The following is a 25,211-nucleotide window of genomic DNA, read 5'->3' on the forward strand; positions in this document are numbered from 1 at the left end:
GCCCCCTATCCAAATACTAATCAGGCATTGCTTTGCTTAACTTCCAAGTCCCAACAAGGTTGGTGAACTGGCCCCAAATTATTTCTTTAAAAATTTGGATAAAAACAATGGAATCATAAACCTTTGCAGTGTCACCTATTCATATTGCTCTTTTGATTTCTTTTTAAATCAAGTTGGTCAAGCACTTCAAATAGTTCTGTTTCCAATAAACCTTTAAAATATTTCTGAATGAGCCTTAATTTTCTTTTCTATTACATGGCATCCAGCTTTAAGAATTCAGCCAACAAGTATGCCAAATAAAGACGTTTTCAACATTCCCTTGTTTTTCATCCTCCCACTCTGAAACCAACGCTGGAATTCAAAGAGGAATTAAAATCCCTTCATATTCTCCCAAAAGTTCCATGCAGCCTTCTCTAATGCCCTTGCAACCCACAAACACATTTAAACAATTCCAAGCTGGATATTTAGGTTCTTTATTGGGCATTGTTCCTTTTGTCAAATGCTGCATTAAACATGAAATATGGATGGGCTTTTGTATGAAGAAAATGCTAAAACAATGTGGGCATCAATTAAGAGAGTAAATAATCTTTCTGCTGCTTTTTTTAACATCCATAAATCATCAGATCTAGGGGTGGGATTAAGTAGTCTTTTAGGGAACCCCGAATTCTCCTGTGCTCGGACCTTTTTGAGGACTCCATGCAAAGAAAGATGAAAGCCACTGAGAGACCAGTAGATTCTCTACTGGTCTTGGAATCCTGGTGAACAGAAACCCTGCTCTCTTTGAAGCCAGCTCTGTTTTCCCTTCAGTAATTCTGGGTGGTAAACAGATTAAGACAGGGCGAGGCTTTGGTCTTCTAAGAAAATATCCTAAAGACTAATGCATGCATAGTGACATGAAATTCCCCCAAATGGCGTGCACAGCCTCAGCAGCACAATGTGTCTTCAGCTATTTGTGTGCTCCAGTGGTGGGTTTCAATTTTTTTTAGAATCTAATCTGTGGGTGTGGTCTATTTTGTGGGTGTGGCTTGTCAGTCATGTGACTGGGCAGGTATGAACAACTTGACATCACTCATGCACACTCAGTGACATGACCACCACCCCCGCCAAGCCATGTGGCAAAAAAATTTGGGACTCCTATGAAGGGGGGGGGGGGGAGAGGTGAAAACCTTCCAAAAATAGACAACTTGAGAATTAAGGGCTGAAATTAGGGAGATCGGAGAACGCAGGACAGAGGGGAATCCAGTAGAAAGCTATCACACACTGGGGAAAGAACTTTGGGAGATCTGAAAAGGCAGAACAGAGGGGAATCCAGTAGAAAGCTATCATATGCTGGGGAAAGAACTTTGGGATCTCGGAGGAGGCAGGACAGAGAGGAATGCAGGAGAAAACTTCTGAGCTTGCCACTGCTGTCTGGTGGATTTTGCCACTGGACCTCTCCATGCTTCTCCATTCAGCACCTCCACTCCCAGGTATGGGATTTGACACCGAATTGGGCTAGGATAGTGCAGACAGGTGGGGGGAGCGAGCAATAGAGCTGCTTCCGGACAGGTGGGGGTGAGCGAGCGAGCAACAGGGCTGGGGCAGGTGTTCCGGAAGTTACTTCCGGGTCCACCAGTCAAACCTCCTTCTCACCGGATTGGTAAATTTCACAATCCGGTTCTCCCAAGCCGGTGCGAACCAGCAGAAACCCACCACTGGTGTGCTCCATATGTATAGAATTTGAGAAAGAGATGAATAATGGCTAAGTTACTGTTGAAGGTGGCTAGATTTGCCACTCTATTCTGTGTATTTTTTTGAACAATAACAAAACTAAATGCAAAGGAGAGGCCAGTATACTAAAAAGACATCCTGAATGAGTCAGGAGGACAGCAGGCAGACTAGCACTTCAGACTTTGCTGCCTCTTCCTCCTCAAACTGAAATATACTAGAAGGATATAAATAGGGGTGGGCTGCTAGAGGTTCTCAGGGGTTCTAGCTAAGATTCTGTACAGTTCGGAGAACCCCCAAATCCCACTCCTGGCTGGCCATGCCCTGCCTACCCCACCCCTTTCAGAAGTCCCCACGGGCCTGTTTTGGATGCAGGTAAGTGCAGGGCATGCACTGAGGCTCAGGGAGGGTGAAAATGGGCCTACCGGAAGTTTGGGAAGGGCAGAAATGGGCCCGTTTCTGGCCTCCAGAGAGCTCCAGAGCCTGAAGAGACCATTTTCGCTCTCCTGAAAGCTCAAGGAAATCCTCCGGAGCCCAGGGAGGGCAAAAACACCCCCTGCCATGGTGCAGGAGGCCAACTAGGCCATGCTCACCATGTCCACACCCACCCAGCAGAACCCCTTGCTAAAAATTTTGAAGCTCACCCCTGGGTACAATGTGTTCAGAAAAACTGGCCCAACTAAAGAGGAGAAGGAACCACATCACATGTAAAAAAACTTAATACACCTGTACAGAAATACATGAAAGCCTCCTTTAAAGCATTTGGAATTTTGGATGAATATTAAGAGAAAAATAAATGATATTGTTATAGGTATGTAGAGAGGAACTTTGGGAGAGAGTGTCCCTGTCATACTTCTATTCACTACAATAAAGACAAGAGTAACTCAATAAGTTCAGAGTAGTGTTCTAGATTTTAAAATAGCTTACTTCAACAAGCTAAGAGAAAGAATGTGAAGGATTCCATGGATGGGAATCCTAGAGAGAAAAACAGATCAGCATCATGGAAAACTCTGAAAAACAAGATAATAAAGGCCAAAACAAAAGCAATATACCACAGGGATAAAAATAAGAGACACATGAGTAAATCAGCATGGCGGCACAAAGAGCTCTCGCACAAACTGAGGGACAAAAAGAAAAAGTATAAAAAATGGAAAGATGGGTTGGTGACTAGAGCAGAATACCAGCAAATAGTCTGAATCTGCAAGGATGAAAAGCTAAGCCTCAGAATGTGGTAAGACTTGCAACAAATGCCAAAAAACCCCACAAAAATCTTTACTTCAATATGTAAAAAACAAAAGGAAAGTCAAGGAAATTGTTAGTTCATAAGTGTGAGAAAATGGCAAGAAAGAGACAGAAAGCAGGGAGAAGTTGGAATTGCTTAATTCCTTTTTTTTTTTTTTTTGCATCTGTCTTTATGCAAAAGGGAAAAAGCAGTCCAACTTGTTAAAATCAGCACTGTGGAAGACAAAGAAAGGAATGCAGGTCAAAATAGGTAAGGAATTGGTTAGAAAACATCTAGCAGCTCTTAACAAGTTCAGGTCTCCTAAAGCTGATGGTTTACACCCCAAAGCTACTGAAGGAGCTAGCAGATGTGATCTTAGGACCATTAAATGAGATATTTGAGAACTCCTGGAGCATATTGAACAGTATAGCACAATCAAACATCAGCACAGGAAATCTTATGATTATTTTATATTACATCATAAACTGTTTTAATGATAATTTTATCTCACAAAGAGTTTTATAAAATATGCCAAATTTGACTAGCATGGGAGTTATGGATTTTAGATACTGTTAATTAGCCCATTTGGAGGTACGTTGGTTTAAAAAGTGTGGCCCTGTGGTGCATTGTTTCACCCAGTTAAATGAGAATGAGATTTTCCAAAGAATGGGATGGGATGGGATTCTCCAAAGAATGTATTTCAGAGAATGGCTATCAGATTCTTTTTTTATGCTGGAAGTATAACAAATTTGAGGACTCACTGACCATATGATACAGTCATATGATTATTTAGTATGTTTTGGTTATTATTTATTATCTTTTGAAGATAGTGTAATAGTGTAATGTAAAGGTAAAGATTCCCCTCACACATATGTGCTAGTCATTCTCGACTCTAGGGAGCGGTGTTCATCTCTGTTTCAAAGCCAGTGATGTCTGAAGACATCTCCGTGGTTATATGACCGGCATGACTAAATGCCAAAGGCGCATGGAATACTGTTACCTTCCTATTTTTCTACTTGCATTTTTTACATGCTTTTGAACTGCTAGGTTGACAGAAGTTGGGAAAAGTAATGGGAGCTCACTCTGTTACGCGGCACTAGGGATTCGAACCACCAAACTGCTGACTTTTCTGATCGACAAGCTCAGTGTCTTAGCCACTGAGCCAACGCATCCCTTGTAATAGTGTACATTAGTATATTTATGATAAAAGCTTTGAATGTTAAAGATATTAATGTAATGTTGAATTATATACCAAAGCTTTGGAATCTGACTGTTTATCAGAAATTGTGGTTGTATTTAGCATGGGAAGGGAGTGTCCTTTTCATTTTGTTGCACCAATACAACTATTGGATCGTCTAATCTTTTAGCAGAAGGCATTCCTCACTTTGTTAGACTTGAAACAAGCACAGGAAAATATTTACAAAGCATCACCAGGACTATGAAAACTTTAAAATCACGTCCTTCATATACTCATAACACCATTTTTCTCCTTCCCCCTCCCCTTGCCTTTTATACTTTCATCATCTTCATTAGTTTTAACATAGGGGGTCTTGTCATTGGAAACATCTGGTGGGCAAATGGAAACTTAAAAATATTAGATTTGTTATTACAAAATCTCCCAGAACCTACTGTTGCAGGACAAAAGTTTAAATTTAGTTTCAAGAATCAATATGAAATATACTTTAATTTTTAGCTTGAGATGGATGCTTGGACATCCCCAAATACAGAATCAAAACAGAAAGGAATAAAACTTGTATATGAAATTCACAGAGATAAGATATGTGTTTAAAAAATGTCTTAATTTAAAAAAATTAATTCAAATAAAATGCAGTATTTTTCCATATAGCACAAAATATGGACCAAATATACTGTGGGCTTAGTTTGCTGTCGAAATGCTAAATTCACTTCAAGTCCCAAAAGCTGATTTCCATTTTTACATCTATTTCTTTTTAAATCCTTTATAAACTCTTTATAACCTTGAACCTCTTTTCTTTACCCAGCCCAAGTTTAACTATTATTTCTTGAAATAGCACAATTTTAAAGCAAGACATAGATAAAAATTGTAGTGTAAAAGTTAAAAGTCAATGTAACTTAAAAAGAAAAATAAACCCTCTCCAACTCCTCTCCAGCTAAGAGAGAGAAAACAGATAATCCCAATCACACCTACATCCATGACACCCCTTTTTGCCTAATCCCATTGTAATCATTTCACATTCTCAGACAGAAATTATTTAAATAGAGCCAATTCACTTTCCTTTTCTTGCACTATTCTACTTTTCTGTTTTTCTCATTGTTTCTTTGTTGTAACAAACACAGTCAGGCTATGGATTCAATTAGTTTTTGTTGCAATTGCTTGAAAATAATTTTCTTTTCATCCAGGTCCAAACTATAACTATTTTCCCTTCCACAGTAATAGCATTTTTATTCTTTGTAGCTCAGGGTTGAAATGAGGGATCCTTGCTGTTCTCTGAGTTTCATTGTTGCCGTTTTTTTCTTATACAAGATAATGCAGGAATGAAATCAATTTACCTTCGCTACCAGTTCACAAATGTGAGTGCGCACCTCCACATATGTGCAGGATCTTCCGCACATGTGCAGAGCATCAAAAACGGGACGTGATGACATCCGAGAGGATGGGTGGAGCTTTCCACCGCCATTGCTACCGGTTCACCCGAACCAGATAGAACTGGCTGAATAGCACCACTGAAATAATGTCACTACTAAAAATAGTGACAGTATTAAAAATCAATTCCATGGTTTCTTAAATAGGAAAATTCTGAATGAAGAAAAACGTAGGAAAAGGCGCCCTATTTTGAGGGATACTTGGTGCTTTCTGAGTTTGATTGTTTTCTTATAGACCTTTCATTACCCAAACTAGGCAACATCATCAGAGTATTGATGTTACCTAGTACCAAATTTGGTAACATCATCAGTGCACTGTTGATGTTAACCTAGTTTGGGTAATGAAATGCCTGCAGGAAAACAACGAAACTCAGAGAGCGCCATAGGTGGCCTTTTTCTGCATTTTCCTATTTAAGAACTAAGCCGTATGGAACAAAAATAAGTTGCACTAATACTGGTCACAGTGACATTATCTTGTATAAATGAGTTGAAGGGAAATGGGAGGAATGGCAAACTCTGTTTTTTATATTGAAATTGATATTTAAAAAACTTCATAGTGAATTATTTTGTATGCTAGTCTATTGCCTTAAAAGCGTTCTTAGGAGGGCAATATCTAAAATGATCCTGCAGAGTTCTCTCTCTCTTTCTCACAGGTTCTTTTCATTTATTTCCTGCATTTTAAAACCATGCCTCCACTTAATGATGCCTCAAGCAATTTACTGTATTGTAAAAGAACAAATATATTTACATAACAGAATTAAGGCATATAAAAATAATATGTTGTAATAAAACAAAGAGGAATAATTTCCAAAGAAAACATTAGTCACCAAAACCATAGCAGACCAATTTCACTTTTACTTGATACCCAAAGGCCTATAATGGAATATTCAATCTAACTTTCCTAGAGATCATGAACAAATATCCAGTGCTGAGACAGGAGTTTAAAACAAGCTTTCCAAATGTATTATTTTGCAAGTCAGCAATTAGCAGGTATTGTCAACTTGTAAGGTTAGGCACAATTGTTGGCTCTTCAAATGAGGTCAAGTTACAAAGGCATACTCTTATTATACACAATACAATTACAATACTTTTTTCCATTACATGTGTATATTCTACATGTTGCAAATCCATTAATACTTTCATTTTCATTTCATTTCATTTTAATTTATTTGTATGCCGCCCTTTTCCCTGAAAGGGACTCAGGGCGGCTCACAACTCAGGGGAGGGGAAAAACAAACAAAGTTACAAAAACATAAAAACCATAGATAGTTAAAAAAAACACAACAATCATACCATTCGAAGTGGGGCAGCGAGTCTTTAGCCCCAGGCCTGTCGGAACAGCCAGGTTTTAAGGGCTATGCGGAAGGCCTGGAGGGTGGCGAGGGTACGAATCTCCACGGGGAGTTCGTTCCAGAGGGTCGGAGCAGCCACAGAGAAGGCCCTCCTCCGGGTAATCGCCAGTCGACATTGGCCGGCAGATGGAATTCGGAGGAGGCCTAGTCTGTGGGATCTAATTGGTCTAGTGGAGGTAATTGGCAGTAGGCGGTCTCTCAAGTACCCAGACCCAATACCATGAAGAGCTTTGTAGGTGACAACTAGCACCTTGAAGCGTACCCGGAGATCAACAGGCAGCCAGTGCAGCTCGCGGAGGATAGGTGTTACGTGGGTGAACCAAGGCGCATCCATGATCGCTCGCGCAGCTGCATTCTGGACAAGCTGAAGTCGCCGAATACTCTTCAAGGGCAGCCTCATGTAGAGCACGTTGCAGTAGTCTAGTCTAGAGGTCACAAGGGCACGAGTGACTGTTGTGAGAGCCTCCCGGTTCAGGTAGGGGCGCAACTGGTGCACCAGGCGAACCTGGGCAAATGCCCCCCAATACTTACTCTTATGTGGGGCCACTTGGAATTCAGTATAGCATGTTTAATTATGTTTAACTGATGAGCTTAAATAAAGGGTATTTAACCAATAAGCAACTAAAAAAATTATACTTGAATTTTGTAAAATTTAGAAATACCATTAATTGCAGTTTGAGAAATTTACCACTCAGCAATTATTATGTATTTTAAATTTGCTTTCTGAAGAATAGAAATAATAAAAACAGTTATATTTAAAATGTAGAGTTGATATTCCCTTCCATGAGAGCAATCGTAATTTAATGTAATTTAAATATTAGCTTATTTCAACTGTGGTGATAAGCCTTTGACTTACAATTTAATTAGCAAAGGTTCAAGAAATGATAGCCTGTTAAATATAAATATCTGATAATCTGGATCTTTGTGATAAAATTGTGATTGATGCACAGCCAAATTACATATAGTAAGTATGACTTTATTTTGGATCTTATAAAATCTGAACCTCTGGTTATAATTGATACTTAGAAAAATGCTATCTAGCTCTTTTATTTATGTACTTTCCTGCTTTTCCAGTCCCTAAAATTTTTCAAATGTTTTCTGTAAAAACAGAATTTTTAAAAAGTTAAATAAATCTAAAATACATAATTTGATTGCCATTAATCAACTTGTATAATTTATTCTTCATTCAAACTGGTTTCCTTTATATAAAATCCAGTGAATCATTCATTCATTCATTCATTCATTCATTCACTCACTCACTCACTCATTCACTCACTCCATCAATTTGTATAGCTGCCCTTCTTAAACCAGTGACACCATGAACAATATCTTACTTCAACAGGGTATCTGCACCACATCTTACAGTTGTCCCTGATATCTCCATGCCATTTCCCACCATGACCCAGGAGTATTTGCTTGAGCTAGCTACCTCCTTCTTTCTAATAATGGACAGTTTCCATAGTACCAAAAATATACAAGCTAAGAAAACCTTTGGTTGCTAATAATGAAATCAGGCAGCACAAGTAAGCTTTGTTACATCCAAGATCAGATTACTGTTTCAAGTGCCTCTGTATCTGCTTGTGATGTTTGTGTACACATGTTTGTATGTCAATTGCTATACAGCTTGAAGAGACTTGGAGTTAATCTGTTTCCTACCTGTTGGAAGGAGAAGAAGAGACAGGTGATAGGAATTAAATTTCACATATATAAATCAACCAAGATGTATTTTGCTGTGAAAAGTATCCGAACTGGTCTGCCCTATTAAAGAAACAGAGAAGAGCAAAGAGAAATTCCTTGCTGTATTTCTGGGTTACAACATACCTGTATTAAAATCACTCATAATCCTTGTTTCCCTTGACTGTATGAAGATTCTTTCTTATAATTCTTGGTGTCCCATAGAGGTTACAGGTAAAGCTGTTCTGAATAGTCCTTACTCCTTCTAGGTAGAGCAAGTTAGTTTAGTGGACGCTGGACAAGCTATAGTTGCTATTCTTCAATGATGAGAGTAACGAGGGGGAGACGGGCATTGAAATTACACTGCTAACTGCCTACTTTCTCCAACTTCATTTGGTCTAATTGTGGGAAAATTCTGCAGAATGCTAGGCAGAGGAAGTAGCCACCAAACCTATGATTTTTTTAGGCATACCCCCCTTCTTAGCATTGCGCTAAATGGCTTCAGCCGCTGAGTTAATTTTAAATTATAAGCAGAAAAACATACATTTTTGCTTGCATCTTTTTTTCCCCATTGTATCCTATTTCTCAACGCAGCCAGAAATCTTGCTTCGGTATCAGTCCCAGAATCCAAGAAGCTGAGACATGAAAATCAGTCATTTGCTCCACACAGGACTAAAGTTAAAGTTTCAGTCCTAAAAATTGATTTGGGACAATTTTGCAGATGACTTTATATTACCAATAATATTAGCAAGAATATTAAGAGGGGAGAAGATAAAGAGCTTCTTTTGAATTTTACAGATAATAGTAAAGATTTAATTAATGCACACAAACAAAATTATTTTTAAATAATGTTAATATTTTTATTATGGAATAAGTTTTAATGTTTTTCTAATAGTCTGCTTTTAGTTTACACCACCCAGAGTCACATTCATGAGATGGATGGCTATAGAAATGCAATGAATAAAGGAATGAATTGTTGGTTAACTGTTTTAAAAACTACATTCTATTCTAATTTAATTTTAGTTTTAAATGTTAACTATAGCAATTAGTCATTGTCAAGTTGGCTTTCAGATACTTTCTCTCTCACAAAAGTGGATTATTAGACAAATAATAGCAAGGCCACATAATAAAAGAGGCATTCTCTATGGCAAATTGGGAGGATGACAGTCATCCTGTATCCCACATACTACCAGTGGAAAGTGAGACCCGCCTTTTGATCTGGAGGAAAATAAAACAACTGAGAGAATGAGAGAAACATTGAGCTGGTCTAGGGAGAAGCGAGTTCATTTCTCATTTATATTTAAGGATATCTCCATCCTTAAAAGTAAATCAAGGTCAACATGAGTTCTGATGGCTAGCCTTTCTTTTTTTTATGCAGACAAAATCAGTCACAATAGTTAGCCTCCTTCCCTCAGATAGTCTACATAAACTCTGGATCACAACAGCCAATCCCTTGCTCTGTTTCATTTCACTATGGTAGCCCTACATCACAATGGTTTCCATGGTCAACCTCTTTTTCTCACAAAAACGGGGAGCATCATCATCTAGCATTTGTGTGGACATCTCTTTTCCTCTTACAGAGCTTCAACAGCTCTGAGCAAAGAAGGAGCATGTAGGAAGCCTCTCCCAGGCTTACTACTCCAGACTTCTTTTTATATGAAACTAGACAGCCAGTGTCCCATTGATCATCATTTCTGAGGTAAATAGAGAAACTGAATTACCACAAGTGGCAAAAAGTAGTATCCCTCTTCCTTCTTCCCTCCCTCAGGAAAGGTGTGCAGGTGTACTCAAGAAATGGATCAGGGAGGTCACATGGGTAGTCATGGGTCAGGAAGAATGAATGGGAGAGGTGCTGCATAGATCTGGAGGCACATGAGTGGACAGTGTAGATCCAGAAAGGTGTGTGGGAGTCATCAAGGTATATGAGAGGTGCCACAGAGTCAGGTCAGGTGCATGGGAGGGTTGCATGGGCTGTGTGGAAAAGATGCTGTATGGGTCAGAGAGGGGAGTGAAAGATGGCACAGGTCGGGAAGGATGTCTGGGGCTGCTTCGGAGTGTGTGAGATGTACTGTGCAAGTGGGGGATGGTGTGTGGGGGCACGGTGTGGGTTGAGAAAGATGTGCGTGAGTGCCGATGAGGTATTCTGTGGGTTGCAGAAGGCATGGGGGGGATCAGGGAGGGTGTGTGGATGTGTGTATGAAATGCCATGTGGGTCAAGGAAGGCAGTTAGGGTCCAATAAGGCAGTGTTTTTCAACCACTGTGCCGCGGCACACTAGTGTGCCGTGACATAGTGTAAGGTGTGCCGTGGGAAAAACACTTTATATATAGTCAATATAGGCACAGAGTTAATTTTTTTAACATTTTCTAATGGTGGTGTGCCTTGTGATTTTTTTTCATGAAAAAAGTGTGCCTTTGCACAAAAAGGTTGAAAAACACTGCAATAAGGGTTGTGAGGGTGCACACATGGCAGCATGGCTGAGGAAGGGCGCATGGAAGTTCCTTCCTTCTAGTTCCTCCCTCCGTTCCTTTCATTTTGCCTTCCCATCAGGCAGGTATGTGGCTACTGATAAGTAAGGCAGGCACAAGGGATTACAAGAGGCTGGGAAGCTGTCACAAATTGTCACAATGAACATTTTACATGGCCAAATCCCAGATCCCAGTAGCCAGGATCCCAGATTTTGGGTGCATTTTTAATTTTAGCCCATCTGAGATATCTTGGCTCAAAAATTGTTGCCATATGATCAAAGGTGGTATTCAGCCAGTTCTCTCCGGTTCAGGAGACTCAGTAGCGGCGGCTGCAGGAGGATCCCCACCCCAACGTAATGCGCAAACACTGCACATGCACTCACACTCACATTTGCGAACCAGTAGGGAAGGTAAGTGAATCCCACCGCTGCGTATGATGCATTATTTTGCCCAGTTAAAGAAATGAGAGTTTTAGCAGTGTTATAGATACCACAGGATAAGTTGGCATAAAAAGAAGCAAAAGGATTTAGAAGTGGAAAGAGAAACGTGAATGAGAGAGCTGTGGAAAAAGTGCCCTGGCCCTAACCCATTTCCTGCCCTTACACCCCGCCCCTCAAATGAAGGGGGGGTATTTTGAATCTCCACAGAATTGCAGAGGTGAAAGGGATCCCAAGGACCATGTAATCCAACCTTCTGCAGCATATAAAACCATTTTAAACCTTGGCTGTCAAGCCCCCTTTTTCACTCTTCCAGAGATGGAGAACCTCATGATGCCATGAGGTTAACACCCCTGATATAGACCATCTGAGGGAAGGAGGCTTATTGTGATTGATTTTGTCTGCATAAAAAAGAGAGGCTTTCATCCTTCCATGGGATGAAATTGTTCAAAGCTTTCACTACTGATAGTGTGGAAGTAGCAGCAACTCCCCCCCCCCCAAATCTAATGAATGAACGTTATGTTAAGTCTCAGCCTGTCTTAGGCAACAGAGAACCTCCTTTCTCATCCCTATATAGCCCTTTTCCAGCCCAAGTGGGAACTCTGGGTGTTGCAGCTTCAACACCTTTAAAGGGCTAATGAAGAAAAGCTGTTTTGCCTCCCCAAAAAAACAGGCCTGGCAGACGGTTGTGCACTGACTCGGTCTGGTTTTTATTTATCTCTTCTTTCATGAAGAAGAGGCAATAAATATAACCCGAGTCTAACAGGGTTCATTTCGGAATCCATTACCCATGGATATTAATCACACGGGGAAAGATCCTCCTACAGGTATTTTCCGTATTATACACAGTAAAGAATTCTGGACTGTACTACTTCAGACTGCAGACAGGAAAGGTGCCAAACTTTCAATGCCGCCATGTAAGAAATTCCATGTATATAGTAAACTAGCAGGCAGAGGGGAAAGGACACCATGTAAACATGTCTATTCACACATCATAAAGTAGTAGAATCTGGATGAAACAACTACACCATTTAGGACTTTCTACCACGAAAGCTCCCTTGTTCAGGATACTGCGTGTACAACTCAGTCAAAGGCATGTTTACTTAGAAGACTAAAATCCTGGCCACTCCCTTCTAATGATGCTGCAGCTGCACCCACTGCAGATTTCTGAGATTTAAAAATCCATTGGGTTGGCTGTGGGCTGGGAAAGGATCACTCAACCTCTGTCACAGAGGGCCACTGGGAACATCTGGTGAAATGAAAATTGGACTCGGTAGTAAGGCTTTCCACACCCCACTCCTTAAACTGGGTATTCACAACAAATCCATTTTAATCTATTCCCCCATTTTAAACTGGAGTGCGGACAGGTTGCAGCCACAAAGAATCAGCTAAGTTGAAGCTGAGACTTTAACCAGTTCTCTTTGCTTTGCCTGTTTGTTTTTGCAAAGAAAGGGGCACAGCTCTCTGAAACAATGCTCTCTGATCCACTGCTTTGTGTCAATGAACTCATCTTGTGTGCTGCTTTTGATTCCAAGTCAAAAGTCACCCTGTGTGGGCTTCCCCGTAGACAACAGAGCAAGACTGTACAGTTTATTCTGTCTCCTGTCCTTTTCCATTTCTACTCAATCACCCTTGCAATGCCACTGGCACTGAATCTAGACAAGAGAAGGGGTTTTTTTGTAAAGCAATGTCAGCTCAGGCATTTTTCCTATAATAAAAGAATGTTGTTTCTAACTGCCAATATTAGTGTTTTACAGCCCTTTACTATAATTGCACAACATCTTGACACATAAAAGTTAATAGTGTATCCGGAAATGCATGCCAAATAAAAGCTTGATTTAGATGGATTAAATATGTTTTTTGATTCATAGGATCTAGTGAATTTACATTACCCAGAAACCAGCTGCAGATCTTATGTGCAAGAAATTCTTTTCACCACACTGTCCCTTAATCTGGTATATATTATGATATTTCCATCATCCTAGCCATCAATTTGTAGCCTTTAAATAAATCGTAACATACCCAAAATTTCTCCAAAACTTCACATGTACTTCCATCCAGAGATCATAGATCAGACTTGAATGTTCCAGAAAAGGGATTCACCAAAATTTTCTTCTTGGGGATCATCTGCACATCCCACCACACACACTGGGGCCTCATTTTATTTTAAGGACGTACCACTATTGCACATGTTTGGTCTCATCCATAAATCATAGCTGAGGCCACCTATGCATATTTAATAGACTGATTAAAATGGTGTTTCCCATCTTTTCTCAACACAAGTCTTGCTCTAAACACAGTATGTCCTATTTTGTTATGGAGATGGCAGAACAGGGATTGGGGTCTACCCAGCTCCTTTTAGCTTCAGAGCACACCCCTTCTTCTCCAATCCCTGGTGAATTCCTTCCATGGCCATTTCAGCTTAGCAACAGGAACACCAGCAACTGGATACAAAATGCTGGTAAGATATTTCATGGCCTCTCATTAACCCAGGTAGATCAAACTGCCTGATAAAGGAACTTGCCAAGTAGAGTAGGAGAATTTGCCCATCAGGGACTCCCAACATCCCTGACAAAAAGCAAGAGATCAAAAAGTGATGCAGTCAGCAAAAGAGAAAAAGAAAAACAAGACAGAAAGAGCACTGAGTGTATGAAACAGATGAACAGGAGAGGTGAGAGCCTTGGAGAGATGAAGCAGGCAACAGAGTAAAAAGGCAATTGAGTAGGTAATGGAGCCATGGGGGCTGATGGAGAAAGGGATGATGTGAGAGACATTTTTTCTGGCTTAATGGAGAGGAAGAAAGCATATTAAATCTAATGTCTATGATATGAGCATTTTAAGGATAAAGGATACTGTTTGATTGGTACCTGAGTGGGACATGATGAGGGCCACCTAGAGCTACAGCTTTGACCAGGTAAGCAAGCAAAACTCCGATGGCAATAGCAAATTTTCCATGCTGTTGTTAGTTGTTTTGATAGATGTACTGTCAACAACCCTGTAAGGTATGTTGGGCTAAGAAAGGGAGTGATTGGTCCAAAGTCATCCTAGAAACTCTGAGGGTAAGGAAGGTCTTGACCCTCTGTCTTCTTAGGATCCGCCCAAACCCTTAGCCAAGAAAACTTGATCTCACCAGGAGATCAGCTGAATTCAAGAGAGATTGAATTAGTTACTGTGCTCCTTCACAAAATTGGTTGGTGCTTTATGACAAGGATAATCACAGCTCAATTTATTACATAATTGTTTTTATCTGTAAGGCACATACAGCATCCAGTACCTTACATATATTTTGGATTACAACTCCCATGAACCTCAGCCAGAATTGCCAATAGATTTTCTTTAAGGAATTGTGCATTAATGAAATGCTTGTCCATCATTTCTGGAATGAGCAGATTGCTTCTCCTTAAGACTTATAACCAATAGGGATGATTCTACTAGGAGAAGAAATGTTGCTGACAAATTGGGAATTCTCCGGAGTATAAGTATTTGCATATATTGGAATTCACCTCTTACGTCTGGACCATTGCTCCCTTAATGGAAAATGACTTTTAATTGCAATGCCATTTTTTTCAGTTTGTCCCTGACATTTTAATTATTGCTTGCTGTCCTTAAAAGTGGCTTTAAAATATTTTATGTTAAAAATTAAGTAAAATTTGACAACCATAAATTTGGATAGCTCATAAATGCACTCAGAATATAAGTCTGACTTCTTACACAAATATTTCTTGGAGAAGCTGAGGGTTGACTGATTTCCCAGAAACAAAAACAGAAGGAATATCTTGTAACTTTCCAGGGAGCATGGAAATATTTCATCTGATTCAGTTATAAAATGTACCCAGTTCTGCTTGACTGTAGTTCACTGTCAACAAGGTTCACTATTGCTAGTTCACAAATGCACATCTGTGGTGTCACATTACATATTAGCCATGAAATAGATTTTTAAAAATTATCAAAGCTCTCAAAAGTATTTGTATACGCTGTGATCAGCATGATTTATAGTTTTTAAGCAGAATGGCACATTGTGTTTTACTGCTGGGTTAGGAATCTTGTTCATATTTGCTCAGAATTAAAATCTGCTGATTTAAACGGTGTTTGTTTTCAGATAGGTAGGCTGCCCCCATATCTCAGTGGTACAGCAGAGAAAAAAGGCATGGGACATTCTGCAGGAAGATAAACCAGGCAATACTGTAAAAAAATATTGGACTCCTTTTTTGTTTTTATATAAAGGAAAACAACAGGCAGGCAATTAGCACACCCTGCCTATTGCACCTAAGGCTGCTGTTTGGAAATGCAAATAATAGGAGGGCTCTAGTTCATGCATACTTCAGGTTCCAAAAATGATATTCATTATCTAGTTTAGGAGTGGCCAACTATGGCCCATTTACAACGGGTGGATTTCAACTTCCAGAATTCCTGAACCAGCATAGTGGGCTTGGGAATTCTGGGAGTTGACTTCCACTGGTCAAAAGGGGGCTGTAGTTGCCAACCCCTGATCTACTGTCTTTAGCTAAAGGTATGGGAGAAGATCTAGGGAATCAATCCAAGTACCAGTTTTACTTAGTAAAGTAACTTTACCATCTTTGTAATCTGCCCATTCCCCCAAATCTTGTACTATGAAATGAACAGGAACTATAAAGAGCTAAATCAGATGAAAGGCCTATTTAGTTCAATCCTTCTGTTTTCACCACAACCATTCAGGTGGTAATTAGAAATCTACAGGCAGATTATGGACCCCTGGTTCTTTCACAGAACCTATATACATTGTGTACCTCCTGATCCATATTTTAAACAAATCTGAAATGGACTTTCTGCTGATATATATATAAAATGGAAACAATATGGGATTAGGAGCCTGTCTTAAGAGCAAAGTGGAAAACACAACTAAAGAATTAACCTGGGGAAGAAATTGTCTTCCTTTGTAGTGCGAAGAATGTCCTTCCCTTGAGGAGGAAAAAAAAATATGTTGAGTGTCTAATGGCCAGAGTTGGCTCCATTGAAGAGGGACTTCAGGGGCCACAAGTGACTATATTAAAAATGCAAGGGAACTAGCAACAGGGTTCCTGATGATCTCCTGGCTTGTAACACTCCAGGTTGGCAGAGAGGGGCAAGCAAGAAGTTAGCCACAGGGAATAAAACGCGAGGGGAGGGGAGAAAAGAGCTGCTGTGATGAGATCAGAAGAAAGAAAACTTTAAAAGGAGGGGAGGGAGAAGGGGGGACAACAGCTCAGCGGAGAAGGGGAAAGAGCCCCGTATAAAAGCATGAGACACACGCAAGGAGAAAGCCAGGCTGGACGGAGAAGCCCGCCTTTCAGCGCTGGCACCAGCTCTGCTCCCTCTCTTCGTCCTCCCAGCACCAGCGGGCCAGGCAACTGGCAGGGTTCGAGTTCCCGTCCACCACCACCACCTCCACCACCAGGCTCTCAGCCAAAGACTTCGACCGTCCCTTCAGACTGGATTTCCCTCTCGGCGGCGGATCAGACCCGCGGGGACTAAGAGGCTGAGAGAAGGCGCGGCAGTTCTGCCTGGGAAATAGCCTCGGACCGGCCGCGGCCGTAAGAAGAAGCAGAGAAGGGAAGACCGGGGAGACCCGAGGGGGGGTGAAAGTTGGTCTAGGAGGGGGGGGAAAAGGAGGATCAGGACTAGCCCTCGAACGGAGCCGAGGCAAGGCGGGAAAACTTCGCGCGGGGGCTCCCAACTGACACACCAGCCGAGCCTGAAACTGACAGCCAGCCTCTCTCAGGGTTTAAATGGGCTGAGCCTGAGGAGAAAAGCGCCCCGAGTTCACTGAAAGCGCACCCGCGGCGCAAAGGCTTCCGAAGGCTGCTGTGGGGAGGGGGGTTGCTCCCTGAAGGACCCGAGTGGCGGGTCTGGTTCGCCTGAGGGGGGATTCATCCCGCAGGCGAAGAAGGGAAGAGCAGAAATTTGCCCTTCTGGGGCGGACAGCGCGCGCCAGGCGACAGACTTCGCGGGAGGGGGACCGACTCTTCCAAGTGGGGCTCTCCCGCTCGCCGCCAGCAGGGGCGGACGCCGCCCACCCCCTTTCCCGGTGCCTCTGCAGACAGGCCGGGCATCTACACCACCAGCGCCTGATTTCTCCCCAGGCGCCAGCCTAGCGGTTCTCTCTCTCTCTCCTGTGTATCTCTTCTCCCCCCCCCTCCCCAACAACAACCCGAGGGCTGCCCGGCCACATCTCTTGGGGCGCGTCCGGCGCGCTCGGAGGTGGGAGGGGGTCGAGAAGTCCGCGGCAGCCCCCGCGGGCGTGCGGCCGCTTTTCGCAAGGCGGGCGAAGACCCCATGCGAGCGCCGGGCTGCGAGCGCAGCAGCAGCGACCCCTGCAGCCCGCCCCGTCGCCGTCGGACGAGCGTCCTCCTCAGTCGTCCTTCTCCGCCGCCTCGGAAACCTCCTCCCATCCCGAAGTGGCTCCGCCGTGGTGGTGGCGGTGGCGCGGCGGCGGCGGCGGCGCTGCCTGCGACGACGCTTCCTCTCCTGCTGGCCCGGACGATCCCGAGAGCGGCGCTGCTGGCGCGGGAACTCCTGCTCTCGGCTCCTTAGCGGCCGGGCAGGCGGCGGTGGCTGCTGCTGCTGCTACTATTCCTTCTTCTCCTCCTCCTGCTGCTGCTGCTCAGTTGCCGCCGCCGCCACCGCCGGAGCCGCGGAGCCCTAAAGCCGTCCTCTGCAGGAGGATGGTGCGTCTAGCGGCCGAGCTGCTGCTGCTGCTGGGGCTCCTCCTGCTTACCTTGCACATCACGGTGCTGCGAAGCAGCGATCCCGAAGCGCCGCCGGGCAACCACAGCCAGCGTCAGCAGGTGAGAGCGCGGAACGAGGCTGGGCTGCACGTAAAAGCCAAAAGGTTCTTGAGCGCCCCCCCCCCCCGCCCTTCCACCGGCCACCCCACCATAGGCAGAAAACTCTGGGAATCCAGCTGGCGAAAAAGCATTCGTAAAGCGCGCCTTCTGAGGGAAGCCGCCTTCGACCCACTTCGCTGCAGTTCCTCCTGCGAGCACGCCCTGGAGCGACTGACTCGCTTCGGGAATAGCCTTTCCCAGCTTGGGCACTCCAGAATTCCCAGCCATCCAGGGCTGTGAAGGGTTGGGAAATTTGGAAGCTTAGACCCAACTCTCTCTTAAGACCCCCCTCCCCATTCCCTCTTATGACTCTGTTGAATTGGGATTGTTAAGAATTGAAGGCAAGTCCTACCCCCCCCCCCCCTTCCAATGTTCGTGCAGGTTAGAAAGAATTGAGGTTGAAGTCTAGCTGGCAAGATTCCTCTAGAACAGTGGTTCCTAACCTTTCTTTGGCCATGCTCCAACTAAGCATCTTTAAATTTCTCTTTTCTTACATTAGTTTGTCATGTATATTTCAATTGGTTCACCCTGGCATTGAATGCTCATTGTTTCTTGGTCCTGTATCTGACCTCCCACATGCTCATTCCAAAGTCAGGATATGGACCTTTCTTGGGGTAGAGAATTGGCACTTCTGACATGCTGTTGGCCCATATAGAATGGGCAAAAGAGAGGCGCTGGGACTTTTGGTCTGGCAACAAAACCATCATTTTCCAGTCACTGTTCTCGTTACTGCTGCATGTTTAGGCTGTCTATGTATGTATGTTCTTGCCTCCTTCAAATTTTCATGATTTTAAAACCTATTTGCCTGAGATTTGTTTCACCCACTGAAGGTTCCGTTCACAACTTTCCTAGTCTTCTTGAAGTAAATTCTTTCCCTGTCCTGCTGCCTCATAACCACCATCCTTTCTACCATCAGAGGAGGAAACCAGCCAGGCAAAACTTTGCTTGATGCACAAATATGATTTATTATGGATAGCTATGCTACTATTAATGTATCAAGAATATTCCCTGGTTTGAAGCTGTAATTGGGGGTTGTTTGGGCACATAAGAAACTATAAATTTAGATGTCCTATCATGCCATGTCATTCTTGTCTGCTTACTTGCTTCCTTGTTTATATTAGTGTCCTCAAAGCTTCCAGGTTGTTGGGGGTCAAAGGTCACAGAATTCCCATGGAGACCTGTTTTGACCCTTCGAGTTGGGAATTCTGGCAATTGTAGTTCCAGTCAACTATTCTTTTTAATTTTATTTTGTTATGATTGTAAACCACCCAGAGTTATCTTGAGGTGAGACTGGTGGCCAACACAATCAATCAATCAATCAATAAACAAACAAACCATGCATGCATGCATACATACATACTTAAACAAACAAACAAACAAATCTTGGGGGCATCTGACTGGGCAAAAGTGGGTCTGCAATTTGATTTAATAACAGAGAAGGCATGTCATGTGTGACTGATGCTAATAAATACACAAGGCTAAAAACCCCAAGGTTTTTTTTATTCTATGCCTTTACTCCCCAACCCAAATATCCTCTGCTGTCTTCTGCACTTAGAAACATTTGAAGAAATGTTAGCTAAGAAGAATACATTTTTCCTGCAAAAATATTTATTCTGAAAGGAATTAACTTCAGATTAGGACTCTGAAGGGAATTAGCTTCAGATAATGATCTGGGTTAGGAATCACTTCATCTCAAAGATACATTCCCTGGACAAATGACTTTCTATATTTTTTCATATACTTTTACCTTGTTATCTCTGGTAAGCACAGAGCAGGTGGATAGTTGGTATCAGTCTTTGTTCTAGTTATAGCACATTCAAAAATCACACATTTAATCTGGTGACATTATAAATATATTTGAGAGGAGAAAAAGTTCTTTTCCAGATTTTAGATTGCAGTAGTTCTATGTTTTTGACTTATGGCCAAGAAATAAACCCAGGAGACAGTGCCCAAGTTCAGCTATAATATAAAATTAAGAAAAGGAAAAGTGCTAGAAATGCTCCATTGTGCAGTGAACATGAGATCCTTCTTAGCTGTTCGGTGTCTCTTAGAGCTGTGCAGCACTTTGGATTTAAAGTCCAATAGCTACTTCAGAGCATGCAGGAATTCAGAGGGCAGCTACACAATCAAGGGAAAAAATATACCTCTTGAAAGAGTTGCAAATATGTCAGAATGTCAGGCACTCTGGAACATCTTTGTGCCTCTGACGGTAAAGGGCAGCATTGCTAGAACATCCGTGGATGATGGATAGGCAACAAGCAGTGGCATCTGTGGGTGGGACAAAGTCGAGGGTGTCAAAAAGTCATGGCCATTAAATGCTTGATCTAGAGCCCTGTAGATGTATGTGGTGGTGGTGGTGGTGGTGGTGGTGGTGGTGGTGGTGGTGGTGATGATGATGATGATGATGATGCATGTACAAAATGGATGAGGGATTGGTCATATGTAGGTGGGACCACTACATTGATATTTTAAAACCTGTTCCCCGATGGATGCATAGGGCACTGATCACCTATGGAGATGACATCTCCTCAACCTTTCTACATTCATTAGGACATCCATTGAATGCTCTTATGAACATGTTACCAAATCACTTCTTCCCTTGACATGCATTACTTTTTCATTAAGTACTGAATAATTCAACAAGTATCGTCTTTTGTAAATGCAAATAACTCTTATACCAATCCAGTTTAAGTTGCATTCTGCATCAAGTTCTCTGGATAGCTGATATTATTAGTGGATAAAATGTATGAGAGGCCCATGAGAGTGACTGAAATATTGGGGAGCTGAGCTTCCCAACCAATCCTTAGCAAATCCCTACGTTATTATTGCCCACCATAATTCAAGCCATGAAAGAAAGCTTGCTGACCTCCAAGGAGGTTTCAATTTTTATGATGTAAATGGAATATATGGATGCCTTTTCTGTGCATCAGTACAGCAAACCTTCTCTCCTCCTGAGTAAACTATGTAGCCAGAAAATGTTATATGCACATTTAAGACAGATCTTTGGCCATTGACATACAGAGACAAATTTAGCTTCCATAATTTTAAACCACTGACCGTGGTTTGACACAAAAAACCAAGTTTGAAGAACACTTTTTCAAAACTCTTGGTATAGAAGATGATGAGCAGAGGAAAGGGAATCTACCAATCAGGAGCCTTCATAGAAGGCAAAGAAACCTGTAAAAACCCCAACAAATTGTTTAGGTAGAATGAAAATATGTCTCTGGTGATTCTCAATCATCCAGTTCAATCATTCAAATCCTAAAGATGCTTTTTCAAGAGGCAACTGGACTTTTTTGTTTTTCTTTGGAGATGTTTCGCTTCTCATCCAAGCAGCTTCTTCAGCTCTGGATAAGAAGTGAAACGTCTTTAAAGAAAAACCAGAAAGTCCAGTTGCCTCTTGAAAAAGCACCTTTAGGACAGACTGAAGAAAGCAGCTAGAAGGTTTTTAATTATTAAACATATTTATATGCACCCCAATCAAAAACATCTCTCAGTGACTCACTTTGAAAAATACATTATAAAACAAACCCCATACAAAATAAAAAATATTCTTATTTTTGATTGATTTAAGGGAAATTCTTAATACATACATTCACACACACACACACACACACACACACAAATAAATAAATAAATAAATAAATAAATAAATAAATAAATAAATTTCTGCAATTTTCTTTATGGAGACTAGGCTATTGAACAAAGTTTGACATATTTTTAACAGACCAAGCATTTGATTCCTATATTATATAAAGAAAGGGCATTTATGGAGAAAATCTGAGAAACACCTGCTTTATTTGGAGTGACTTTATCAGATTTACTTCTTGCAAAATCTGGAACTGCTCCATTATGCATGATCTTCTAATTCAGAAATAGAGTTTTCTGTCCTCTTAATAGACTAGAACATTTACGTTACCCCATGATTGAATTTTAAGATGTGTTTACTTCAGGGATAGGAGTATTGAGCAACTACCATTTGAAGGACTTCTTGCCATTGTGTAGCACTTTGATAATTTTCTATCCTGTGATGCTTAGCATTTATTTATTATATTTATGAATGTCTATAAAAGAGTGACTTAAAGATAATTGTGCGTTTCTGTTTTAATAAGGCATTTGGGATATTTCTGAAAGAATATTTCTTTCTTAATGGAGAGAAACAGCTGCTAATTAAAAGTCCAAATGAAGTTACTTCTTGAAAGAATTGCTTATCAGTATCAACAAGAGAAGTTTAGAAAAACTGATTATCTAGTTCTAAAGCAGATTCTGTTTAACACAAGGATGTATTCACAGATTTCTGACTTCATGAAATCACTCCACTTTCTCATAACAGTTTTCTATTAAATTGACCTCCTGCCCTTAAACAGCTTTGAACATCTGATCCAACGTATATATTTCATATATTCTGCCATGTGTAGCAATTCAGAGTTACAGGCTTCCTAACTTAATTGATTTTACAGCTCTGAATTTTGGAAAAGCTGAAACATTTAGGGCAAAAAATAAACTGGATGTCACAATAAGTTGTTAAACAGCAGTTAAACAGGTGAAAGTTTAAAATATTCAATCTATATTTTATAACACAAAACAAATTAATGAAATTTTGGAAACTTTTGTTAGTTTAGTTGTTCAGATATTGCCCTAATGGGTTTTACACTTTCTTAAATCTTTCCTTTTACCTTGTTATTCCATGCCACAACAGTATGCTCATCTGGAATGTTTCTTTAAAAATGTCTGTAGAAAGAAACATTTTTGATCTTGCAGACAGTAAATCAAATGAGTAATGGTTTTAGCTGGCTGGCAAATGTTCTCCACCTGAGATGGTACTCAATTTGATTTACATAGTATTGGGAAATGCGTGTCTCTTGCAGCCCTTTTGAAGGGTTACTCAACATGGAACAAGTGCTTGGAAAAACGGCAGACTTTTCTCTCCCTTCCTTTTTTGGGTAGATGCATCTGAATGAAGCAGTTTGGGCTTTAATAAACCTTAAAATAAAATTAAAAGATTGTCTAATTCTTATTATGTATAATTAAAAGAGAAGTTCCATGGATAAATTCTAATATCTTCCTGCAGGAATGAGCAAACTTCAAAGTTTGTACAGTGACCATTGGCAGTTCAATTGGTAATTAATCAATTACAGTTGAGACTATAAATTTCAACTATATGCTCGCCATTCTAGGTGATTATTTCATTATTGTGTTCAAGTAATAATAGGTTTTAAATTCGGAGTTCTAGAATGGCTAAATGCTAAAAAGACAGCACTCATTTAATTCAGGAGACAGTAATTATGTTAATATCTATTATTTCCTTCAGACCTTCCTATAATGGATATCATGGTGTATGTTGCTTTATGTCTAATAAAATATGAATGCAGTGTGTGTGTGTGTGTTTGTGTGTGTGTGTGTGTGGATAGATAGATAGATAGATAGATAGATAGATAGATAGATAGATAGATAGATAGATTTTGGTGTGTGATTAAGGTACCATACAAACACAAAAGGCCATGAGTTCCAGTCTAGCCTGAATCACAAAGCCAGTTGTCTAACCTTGGACCAGTCACTCTCCCTTAGCCCTCAGAGGGAGGTAATGGCAAGCCACTTCTGAAAAAGCTTGCCAAGAAAAATGCAGATACTTGTCTAGGCGGTTGCCAGGATTCAATACTGATTGAAAAGTACAGAAAAAAATGGAAACACAAAACTAGCATTCTTCAAGTATTCAAGATACTGTGAAGTTTCTGCCTCTAAGATACTTCATGTTTTATTACAGAAGAGGAATTCATTTACTAAATTGCCATCACTTTTTCATCACCCTAGTTATCTGAGAATACCTATGCCAACATTCCTATTATTAACCATCTTTGCTAAACACTTGGGAGTTATAATCTGGAAGACACAAGTTCCTGCAAGTGCTGTATATTCCTTCTAATTTTTGCACAATCACTATTCAACTGCTTTTATTAACAGGTTCACAATAGTCTGAGATTTCTGCTTCCCTAAGTCAGTTACATACATCTTTTCCTCAGACGGTACTGAGGTTTAAGTGTTAGATTTCTCCAGTTCTTATGCATTATGAGGAACGTGGTGCTAGAATTACCCATGGGAAATATACTGTATTTAAATGGTATTTTTGAACAAGTTGCATTTCTTGGTTCTAAAACTAGATTCTGACCCTTAGTAATAAACTAGGGTAGTGAATATCAATTTTGACCTAGTTCAGGTATCATCTGAAATTTTCACAGTTGCACCAATAGCCAACAATTTTGAGTATCTCATCCCATTAGCAATAATTAAGGAAGAGTCACTGAGAGTGAGTGAGTGGCCATAAAAAAATTCTTAAATAAATAAATAAATAATTTTTTTAAAAAAAGGAACACTTGGTAGACTTAATTTGCATTGGCATAAATTTTAGTGAATTGAGTGTACAGTATGCATGCATACACAAACATCCTTATTTTGGAATTCTGAAAAAAATGCATTCTGCTATAAATAGCAGGTAAATATTCTCTTTAGAATTTCTTTTTTAAAAACCCTAAAGCCTATATTTTAATCATAGAGGAATTAGGTAGTATGGAACCTTTCTATTTTTCTTCTTTTTAAAAAAATCATTTCACAAGTATAGAGATACAGTAGAAAAATACCAAGTCAAGAATGAACTTTTTCATCTCAATAGAATTCTGTTGACATCAATATTTATTTAGATATCTAACTGCTTTAGCTTTCCTGACAGTAAATATATTATAATAACAGGTCTCTGAGCTTGGTTGTTTTTGTGTATGTGTGTGTATGCCTATATACATATACATATACATATACATATACATATACATATACATATACATATACATATACATATACATATACATATACATATACATATACATATTCATACAT

General features: G+C 40.7%; 1 protein-coding gene across 1 annotated transcript in view; it reads left to right on the plus strand.

The window, feature by feature from the left end:
- Positions 1 to 17,118: 17,118 nt before the first annotated feature.
- Positions 17,119 to 25,211, plus strand: part of ISM1 (isthmin 1) — a 34,402-nt gene continuing 26,309 nt past the window's right edge. Inside the window, 1 exon segment of the mRNA XM_032212565.1 lies at positions 17,119 to 18,284. Coding sequence (XP_032068456.1) covers positions 18,162 to 18,284 — 123 coding nt within the window. The 5' untranslated portion in view covers positions 17,119 to 18,161.

This window comes from Thamnophis elegans, chromosome 3 (assembly GCF_009769535.1).
Source record: "Thamnophis elegans isolate rThaEle1 chromosome 3, rThaEle1.pri, whole genome shotgun sequence".
Taxonomy (NCBI): Eukaryota; Metazoa; Chordata; class Lepidosauria; order Squamata; family Colubridae; genus Thamnophis; species Thamnophis elegans.